Source organism: Vigna angularis, chromosome 6 (assembly GCF_016808095.1).
Source record: "Vigna angularis cultivar LongXiaoDou No.4 chromosome 6, ASM1680809v1, whole genome shotgun sequence".
Classification (NCBI taxonomy): Eukaryota; Viridiplantae; Streptophyta; class Magnoliopsida; order Fabales; family Fabaceae; genus Vigna; species Vigna angularis.
Genome location: NC_068975.1, coordinates 24,747,388 through 24,758,213, shown reverse-complemented (window position 1 = coordinate 24,758,213; position 10,826 = coordinate 24,747,388). Strand labels below are relative to the sequence as shown.

The window sequence follows — 10,826 nt, the reverse complement described above, 5'->3', positions numbered from 1 at the left end:
GCTTTTTTATTTTGATTAATTTTACAATTAAATAGTTTCATATATTTTAAGAGAAGAAAAAGTCTTGATATAATTTTTTGATTTTCATACAAGACGGTGGGGATTAAGTCCGATTCGATATTAATTCGTAAAAAATGAGTTAAATTGCCAAGTAAGTTGAATTTTACAATTTTATCTCTCAAATTGTTGAGTTGTTGAGTTGGTTTGTCTTTTTTTTTTCTATTATGAAAATCTAATATTTTATATATGAATGGATTGAAATTTTTTGTTGGGTTAAAAATGAACTAATATTAAAGTTGATGTTTGGTTGTCGAAATGTCGAACTACCAAGCTGCTAAAAATAGAAGAAATTTAAAAACTTGGAAAGATACAAAATAGTAATTGAAGCTACTTAACAAAAAGACAACATGGACTAGGTAGACTATCAAACTTGGCGGATCAAATTGGTTTGAATTCTCAAATTAAAAATATTGTTTTGAATTACAATTTTTTTATGGTTTAATTGCTTATTTTGTTAATAGTGTCTCAACTTTGTTCTTCTTTTTTAAAAAGTTTCAATTTCGTCCATATTTGTTGTCGTGACATTATCTTCTCATATTGATTATGAAGTGTAAATCACACGACATGACAGTGCGATATGATTATGGTAGTTTTTGTCTCAATTTTTTTAAAAATGTTTAGTAATAATTTGTTCCTTTCTAAATTCAAATCAAATTTATTTTTTATATAAATGTTATACAAATATTTTTGTTAAAATGATATTTTTATTAAATAATTTTAATAAGATTAAGTTTATTTATATTTATATTTTATATTGAACTTTATTTAAAATCATTTTCAAATTTAAATATATCTGTTTTAAATTGTTATAAAATTGTTTAAAATTATTTTAAAATTTTACATTTGAATTTATAAAATTGTTATTTTTTGATGGAAAAAACAACACAATACAACCAATATACCATATAATGTAGTAGATAAAATTCTCCTAACTTTCTAGAATCTATGAGGAGTAATAATCAATGAATAGCAACAATAAATCACTATAATCAAAAGGAGTCCTTTTGTAATCTTGATCACATATAAAAGACTCAAACTTCTTATATCATAGTCTTAGAACTTACTTCAAACCATATAAACTATTTCTCAGCCTACACACATCATCTTCCTTGTCTTTAACATGAAAACTATCAGGTTGTTTTATGTAAATCTCTTCCTCCAAATTACCATGAAAGAAAGTTGTTTTCACATTCATCTACTCAACCTCCAAATCAAAAGTAGCAACTAAACTTAGCATAGTTCTAATAGATGACATTTTCACCACAAGTGAGAAAATCTCATTGAAATCAACACCTTTTTTTTGTCTAAATCCTTTCACCATTAATCTAGCCTATACCTTGGAAATGTAGAATTTGAATCTTGTTTCACCCAAAAAATCTAGCTGGTTTCCAAAGCCCTTTTGCCCTTAGGCAATTTCACCAAATAATAAGTGTAATTATCATGCAAAGATTTCATCTCATTTTGAATTACATCCAGCCACTGTTGTTTTTCTTCACTATCTAAACCTTCTTCAAAACATTTAGGTTTTCCACCATCAATCAAAGTTACATACTCGTCTGAAGGATATCTGAAAGATGGTTTTCTCAGCCTCTTGGACCTCTTGGTAGGGACTTGTGATAATTAAGTTATATCACCAAGATCATCATCATACTCCTCTTGAGCATCATCAATCGAAACCTTTACTCCATTTCTAACCTGTTGATCATCAACATCACTATGTTGATCATCATCTTGAGCTTCAATCTCAACATTATCCAGATTGTGAACTGACAATCACATTGGATTACCATTAGTGAGATTATGATCCTTCTTAAGTATAGTCTTCTCCACCTTGTTAATGTCTTTAATGGTTTGATCTTCCATGAATTTCACATCATGAATTTTTACTAGCTTCAAATCATACAATTTATAGTCAAATTCATCCTGATCATAACCAATAAAGATACCTTGCCTTGTCTTTGCGTCTAACTTGGATTTTTCATCCTTTGGAACATAAACAAATGCCCTGCAACCAAAGACATGCAAATGATCATTGCCAACATTCTTACCAAACCAAATTTTGTCTAGCACCTCAATATTCAAAGCAACTGCATGACTAAGGTTAATAACATGCACTGCTGCAAACAATGACTCTCCCCAAAAGCGCTTAGGCAACTTTGCTTCAGAAAGCATACATCTAACATGTTCAATAAAAGTCATGTTCATCATCTCTGCTAGATCATTCAACTGAGGAGTTTTAGGAGAAGTCTTTCCATGTCCAATACCTTGTTGTCTACAATAAGCATTAAAGGGTCCACATTACTCACCATCATTATCAATACTGATACATTCCAGCTTCTTGCTTGATTGTCTCTCAACATGGCATGAAATTCCTTAAACTTTTCAAGTACTTGATCCTTTAATTCAAGTGCATAGACCCATAGCTTCCTGAAACAATCATCAATAAAAGTAACAAACTAAAGTGTATCACAAAATGACTTTACCTTCAACGGGCCACAAACATCATAATACATCAATTCAAGCAACTCCGACTTCCTTGAGGGAGGATGTTTCTTTAAAAAAAAACTTTAGTTTGTTTACCATCCATACAATAAGAACATTTCTCCAACTTTGCATTCTTTAATCCTAAAAGAACATCCTTTTTAGCTAAGCAACTAAGCCCTTTCTCACTTATATGACCAAGTCTCTGATGCCACAAAGATTCTTATACATAACAATCACAATGTCTTCAGAAACCATAATACAATTTAGAGTGTTTCTCCCCTTTGTCCATATCCAAATTACCTTTAATGAGCCTCCATTTACCATAACCAAAGTGGTTGTCATAACCACAATCATCAAGCAAATGCATAAATATCAGATTAAAGTAAACATTTGGAGCATGTTTGACTCATCTAAGTAATAATTGCACTCTCATGTTGGTTTGCAAACACACATCATCAACACCAATAACCTTTGAAACACCATCATTACTCATCTTGAACATTCTAAAATCACCATAAGTGTAAGATGTGAAGAACTCCATTATCAATGTAATGTGCAGTGTACTATTACTATTAATAATCAACATGCTCTCGTTAGTGCAAGATTAACAGACTCAGTCACGAAGAAGAACAATATCAACACTTATAGTAGTAGTGACACAATCATCATTATAATTATCATTCTTTTTCTGTATGCCCTTCTTGACTTTATTGTCCTTTTTTCCACTTAAAACAATATTTATGTATGGTCCAATTTTATTACAATAATGACCCTCTATATTCTTGTATCTTGACTTGGTCTTGGTCTTGCTCCTGCTATACTCTCTACCACCTTTTGGTTCCTTTTTTTGACTTCTTCCCCTAATTTATATGACAAGCATCTCAAACTGAGATGAAGAACTATGCACATTCCTTCTCATATATTCACTAAGAGCATCACTTTTATCCATTTGCAAAGAAACAATGTCATTCAGGGCGAAGTTTGTAATTGAAACCTTAAATACCTCCCAAGACTTTGGTAGAGTATTCAATAGCCATATTTTAAAAACTTCATCATCAAAGTTTATACACATTTTTGACAATTGATATAGGAGCCCTTGATATTCATTTAAATGGTCTAAAATGGAAGAACTCTCCATGTACCTCAAATTCATCAAGCAATTTAACAAACACAGTTTATTATTTATCTTCTTAGAAGCATACAAAGATTCAATTTTTTCTCATAAAGTTCTAGCATGTGCCTCATTAGCAATGTGATTATAAACATTGTCTTCTACATATTATTGAATAAAACCACACACTTATTGGTGCTAAAGTCTCATTCTTCATCAGACATTGAATTCGGCTTCTTGCAGAAAATATAGGAAGATATAATTTCTTCACAAATAATAAGTCTTTCATCTTATTCTTCCACAAATAATAATTGATAACATTCAAAACAATCATCTTTGTATTTGCCCCCGTCATTCAAACAAGTAATTATAGCTCTAAACTAAGAGCTCTAGTACCACTCTGATGGGAAAAACAATACAATATAACTAATATACCAGATAATGAAATGGATCCCTAACTTTCTAGAATATATAAGAAACAATAACCAATGAATAACAACAATAAATCACCAATATCATATATCAAAGACACCAAATTTTTTAACATGAAAAACCCATCAATTCAAGACGAGTCATCCAAACCAAAGAAATATCTCCACTATGATCAACAAATGGTACAAAACAGTCTGATTAATTGCACAAAGTAATCCTAACACCCAACCAAAGATCAAAGTTACAAAACTTAAATCGAAGAACAAAGAGAGAAGAACTCTAAAAATAGAGCTACTATGTGGACTAATATCTCTAACCTTAGACATCCAACCAACGATCTAATAAGTTAGAATGAAGAGCATGTGTTGCGAACCTCCTATCAAAGTTTCAACTTGATCAAACGATAAACGCAAATAAAATTTTTGTTATACCAAGACTGCATAGTAAAAATTTCTACAAAATTTCCCCTCTCTATCTTTTCTCTCCCAAGTTATGTGCTCTCTATTTTGAGAAATTAAAGAGACTCACGCACCGACTTGGTAGCCCTCCCATTAGTAAAAATATATTAATCACAACTTTGAACTTTTTTTGACATAGTTGTGAGTTTAAACCCAACATTTTAAAACCAACTCAACCATTTGTATAAAAATGATTGAATTTTACAGATTTTAAAATATAAAATTATTTTAAAAAATTGAAGAGGTTAATACATTAATTTTATTTTATGAAACGCAATTAATAAACAACTATTAACATTATTTTCTAATAACAACTTTAAAATTTTTTAAAATAATTGAAAACGAAAATAAATACAAAATAACATGAGTACAAAGACCCAACAATGATGGATATATAAATACTTATCCATTTCTATGACCAAACCAAAGAAATCTTATATTATTCATCATCTTATCAATACCAAGATTTCCTTCAAAAGGAACCAAGTCTTATAATGTGTTTTTTTTTTATTTCTCTTTTCTTTTCATATGATATCTGCCTTTTTATTTCAAAACCGGTAAAAAATACAATTTAAAATTGAATTTATGAAATTGTGTGAGTTGGATTTTCAGTGAACCATTCAATGAACCCTTTTAAAGTCCACCGAAAACATTGGTTTTTAAGTCTTAGTTTCTATAGGGTGTTACTCCCTCCACCACTACGTAATGCTCCCTCCACTTCCCCATCTCTTTTTTACCCTTTTTTTTAATATTTAAATGGATGTGAATATACGTTGAATTCTTAAACGGATGTCAACATCCGTTCATGGCCTTCTCTACTGCTTTACGACTCTTACTATGTGTTGGATGCCTCTGGTGCTGCTTCAACGTTACTATTCAATGAGTCGGGGAATATCTACGTAAACACCACAAACGGGACTATAATCCAACCTCAAGGTTCTCAATGGAATATCTTGGATCTCCATCCTGAGGTGAATTACTACATAGCAATGCTCGACTTCATTGGAGTTTTGTATTTTTTATTGTATCCAAGAAAATAAGAATAGTCTATGTTTTTAAAATTGATCTTAAAATTGATAAAAAATTAATGAGTGTGAGACAATTATTTGAGAAAGGTTAAAAAAGTGAGAGTTGGAGGATGGGAAGAAAGGGATCTGAAAAAGTGAAAGTTGAGGGTGGAAAGAAACGAATATGGAAAAGTAAAAGTTGGGAGAGAGGGGTGGGGGCAGTGCGAGAGAGTAAAAATGAGGTATAAATAAATAAATATAATTAAAGTAAAAAGGATACTTTTGTAATTAAATTTTTTTTAAAGAGATATGGGGAGGTGCAGGAAACATTTGGTGGTGGTGGAGGGGGCAATACCCGTTTCTATGAATGTTCATAGTACTTACGCGACAAATTTCTCATATTCTAGTTTATTTATTTGTATTAGTACTTGATATTTATTTATCTTGATGTCGTAGCTTTTAAATAACGCAGCGTGTATTGGATTAGGATCCTATCCAATGGAAGTCAGCGAAGAAGGCATAAGGAGGGTGCAACCCCTCGCCCAATCGGGTCTCTCTCGGGTTCCACCCCAATACATTCAACCTCTTCATACCCGACCCGTTTTCCACACCCGAACCGAACCACGGAATATTCCTCTCATCGACCTATCGTTCTTCGACCCGACCCGCCGCGCCTCCACCCTTGAATCAATCGCAAGCGCCTGCCGCGACTGGGGCGCCTTCCACGTCACCAACCACGGCGTCCCTCTGTCACTCCTCGGCGCCATTCGCCGCACTGGCCGCGCATTCTTCACCGACTGCCCCATGTCGGAGAAGCTCCGCTACGCCTGCTCCACGACTGCGTCGGAGGGCTACGGCAGCAAGATGCTGGCAACCTCCGATCAGCAGCAAGACGACGCGCAGGTCCTCGATTGGAGGGACTACTTCGACCACCACACTCTTCCCCTCTCTCGGCGGAACCCTGATCGGTGGCCGGAGTTTCCCCCCGATTACCGGGACACAGTGGCGAGGTACAGCGACGAGATGAAGATTCTGGCGCAAAAGTTGCTGGCTTTGATATCTGAGAGTCTAGGGTTGCGTGCTTCGTGCATTGAAGATGCTGTTGGAGAATTTTACCAGAACATCACAATTAGCTTCTATCCTCCGTGTCCCGAACCAGACCTCACGCTTGGGTTGCAATCGCATTCTGACATAGGTGCAATCACGCTTTTGATTCAGGATGACGTGGAGGGTCTTCAAGTGCTAAAGAGTGGTGATGGTGGTGTTGACAAGTGGGTTACTGTTGAACCCTTGTCAGATGCTGTTCTTGTCCTCTTGGCTGACCAAACTGAGGTAAATAAACTGTTGACCCTTTTGGTTTGTATAAATTTACAGTACAATAGGAAATATGGAAATTCTTTTGACCTTGAACATTTGATTTTTGTACTGGACAGATGTTGTTATTAGGTCTTTTTGGGGCCGGTTTTCAATCATAATTGAAGTTTTATTTCGGTAATCTATACTGGTATTTAGTTGTTACCTCTGATGAGACAAGGCTATTGAATAATAGGACTAGGGGTGTGTTTGGGATATATAACATTGGGTTGAAAGTAACCCACGTTTTCCCTAATCCACCTATACAGCTCCTTCTCTATTTTCATCTTCCAAATGTGTGAAGGGATTCTTAGTGTTTGTCAAACGCCAAACCAAACACACACTAAGAGCATCCAAAGAGAAAAAAAGTGCTTGCAAAAAACTCTCACAGACTTATTCTTATTGAGTGAAATTTGGTTGAATTTCAGTGATCACATTTTCCCATTTGGGTTTACTCCCAAACTAGTGGGAGCTAGGTGAGTTTCAACTGATAGAAGAAAGAGGGATAGAAAATTTTTTAAGAAAAGAATGTACTGATAGTATGCCTCTAATATGAAATAAGTGGGTTGGAGAATTTTGGCTGTATTGCCATTTATTTAAAGTGCCGAGAGTTAAGAAAAGCAGATGCCTGAAGCGTTTAGGGGAAAGCATCTTTTTTTTTTTTTTTTTTTAATTTAGATTACTGAGCACGGCCAAAGGGGTTTATGTGAGCAATGTATGGCACGAGTATAGTATATGTGCATTGCAAAGGAATAAGCACTAGCATGATCTATTTGTGACCAGTTTTATTAAATTGCTAACAATTGCTGAAATTCAAGTAAGTAGGTGTGAAGTATTGGTTTTTATGTTGTATTGAACTTTGTTTGGGACATTAAATTCAATGGACAGGTTATGATTTACCAGATAATATATATAATATTGCAAACCGTTTCACTTCAATTGGGGAAGTGGGTGTAAGGAGGAAAAATGTGTGGAAAAGAGAGATTGTTTTTCCATGTAAAAATTATTATTTAGAACTGGTAAAAAACATGACAGGTTCGGTTTTATTTAACGAGTTCCAATTTTTAGCTAAATTGGCGCCACTACTATCCCTCTGCTGTGGATAACAATGTTTCTTTCTGGATTATAAGCACTTGCTTGTATCATTTTGACTTGTAAATTCAGTATTCTACAACATGGCAGCTTAATAGTGAATTCTGATGATCTGTGATTCTTTATCCTGATTGACCATTGATTCATTAAGTTAAATAAAAGTTGGCTAAATTTGGATGAAGAGAAAGTTGGGGTGAATTCAACCACAATTGGTCTTTTTGCAAGTTTTCAATTAACAGAAAATTCTTTTGGCACCAGATTATAACCAATGGAAAGTACAGGAGCTGTGAGCATAGGGCAATTACTAATCCTGATAGAGCAAGGCTTTCTGTGGCAACATTTCATGACCCTGCTAAGACAGTGAAGATCTCCCCTGTCTCTGAACTGATAGATGAGTCATCACCTGCTAAATACCGTGATGTTGTGTATGGAGACTATGTGTTATCATGGTATACCAAAGGCCCTGAAGGAAAACGAAATATTGATGCACTTGTGCTGGATTCTTAGGTTTGTGCATTTATTTTTCTCTCCTTGTCTCATGGCTTGGCTTGTATCTTGTGGGGTAGAGTAAGTAAAATTATTTCATAATGTAAAATTCCTCATTCTTGGATAGTAAATAAAACCTTGAATCTTCTTTACTATGGCAACCTGTTTGTAACGACAGAACAACATGATAATCACTATTTTGTTGTAATCAAGAACAATATGATATCTACAATCTTTCTTTGATCTCCGATCAGTTTTATGAGCCGTTTGCAACTATACAATATTGACCCTTTAGGCTTTCATATTGATAAAGATGAGAAGTAATGAACTCTATGACACATTTACTGAAAATCACATACAATGAAAAAGGGTTTGGAAGCAACTATGAAAGAAAGGGAGAATCTTTTCTAACTTAGCGCTAAACCAATAACCAAGACCCTTTAGTGTCCAAAAATAGACCAATCATCTGAAAAAGAAAACTACCCTTAAACAAAACATTATTTCTCATAATTCAAAACCATCAAACTACAATATGCCATAACGGACTTCTTTTAGTTTTTGTTTGATTAAATAGTCCGTTCAGTCTTTTAAAGTGTGATTCACATTTAATTATGCACGTATTAAAATTTTAAGAAGTGCCTGATATCATTACTCATGTGCAGTATTAATTAGTTTAATACTAAAATTATAATTTGAATAACTACTTTCTCTCTCTCTCTCTCTCTCTCTCTCTATATATATATATATATATATATATATATATATATATATATATATTCTCAAACGTGGTTCTTATGAGAAATTAATGTTAACATCATTAGGAGATAATCAAGTGCGACTCCAAACCATATTCTCCTTCTCCAATCTCTTCTTTTTCGATCACACAGTCCTATCAAGATGACCTCCTTCAGATTCAAAATCACATATCCAAGATCTTCCTTTTTGTCTAATGCATCATTAGAGATAGACATATGAACTTAGTTTTACCTTTTTTAGATGGGCAAATGAAATTGCTCCCACCATACACCTAGTTAACACTACGAGGCAACAAGCACAGAACACACATTGATTGTAAGGCCTCTGGACAACCTCCCTCCATGACGACAACCTCACTTCCCAATTACAACAAAAAAAAACGCACACCTCCTCGCACTGATTAGCACCACTATAGGGAACCAATGAGCCTTTAGTGAAACAACAAATTAATGAATGCACAAAACAGGGAAAACCTACCTTAAACCAACGCAGGGTAGAGGAGGGAAGCATCCTCCTTCAGTGTAGGAGAATGAATCAAGGAAAGGGGCAACATGAAGGATAATAAAAAAAAAAAGGGGGAAACGAGAAAATTCAAGTGGGGCACGAAAACCTCTCACTAGTGCAGGGGATTGAATCAACTAAAGAATGCAACTTGCAAAGGAGAATGAAAGAACGAATGGGAGAACATGCAAAATCAATTGGGGAACGACAACCTCTCACCGGTGTAGGGGATTGAATCAACAGAAGGGGGCAATTGACAGAGGGGAATGAAGGAAGAAGAGGCAATGCGCAAAATGAACCAGGGGAAGGAAAACCTAAGTTATATTATAGAGCATATTATCGACGGGTTATATCTGTTATTAGAAAGTGAGTTTATGCCTAACTCAACCCCACAAAACCGGCTTGTAAGGTGAGGTTTGCACCTCACTTATATATTATCATTTGGCCTTATCTCTAGTCGATGTGGGACTTCCAACACACCCCCTTCACGCCGAGGTATAGACATCTCGTGCGTGATAGTAGAAATTGGGTGGTCCGATAACGGCCCGATTGCGGGTGGAAGAGAAGAATAGAATGCCCACTTAGAACTCGCTAGGATAGGCTCTAACCATGGCTCTGATACCATATTAGAAAGTGAGTTTATGCCTAACTCAACCCCACAAAACCGGCTTGTAAGGTGAGGTTTGCACCTCACTTATATATTATCATTTGGCCTTATCTCTAGTCGATGTGGGACTTCCAACATCTGTCGGTAAACTAAATCATACACCCCTTATTAACAGATATATCTGTCGGTAAGTACAACATAAACATTTATTGATAATTTTGTTCGTAAATCCATCGAAAATTACCATTTATCGACGGATATGATTCTGTCAGTAAAAATTTGTCAAAAATATGCATTTTTACTATAGCGCCTTTATTTTGAAGCTAATGAAATAATGTTTATCAAAATTATTGTCTAGGATAATACGTTGAACAATATCTATGTCTAGATAATATCCTAAACACAAACAATATAAAATACTCTAAACAATTTGATAAACAGGCTCATATAAACGCTATAGTATAAGGACTACGCTAAAC

At 34.5% G+C, this 10,826-nt stretch overlaps 1 protein-coding gene across 1 annotated transcript; it reads left to right on the top strand.

Moving 5' to 3' along the window:
- The first annotated feature begins 5,951 nt into the window (after nt 1-5,951).
- LOC108341824 (jasmonate-induced oxygenase 4) lies at nt 5,952-8,742 on the top strand. The gene is made up of 2 exons (XM_017579476.2): nt 5,952-6,884; nt 8,256-8,742. The coding sequence occupies exons 1-2, from the start codon at nt 6,051-6,053 to the stop codon at nt 8,502-8,504; spliced, it is 1,083 nt and encodes a 360-aa protein (XP_017434965.1). The 5' UTR covers nt 5,952-6,050; the 3' UTR covers nt 8,505-8,742.
- The last annotated feature ends 2,084 nt before the right edge of the window (nt 8,743-10,826 follow it).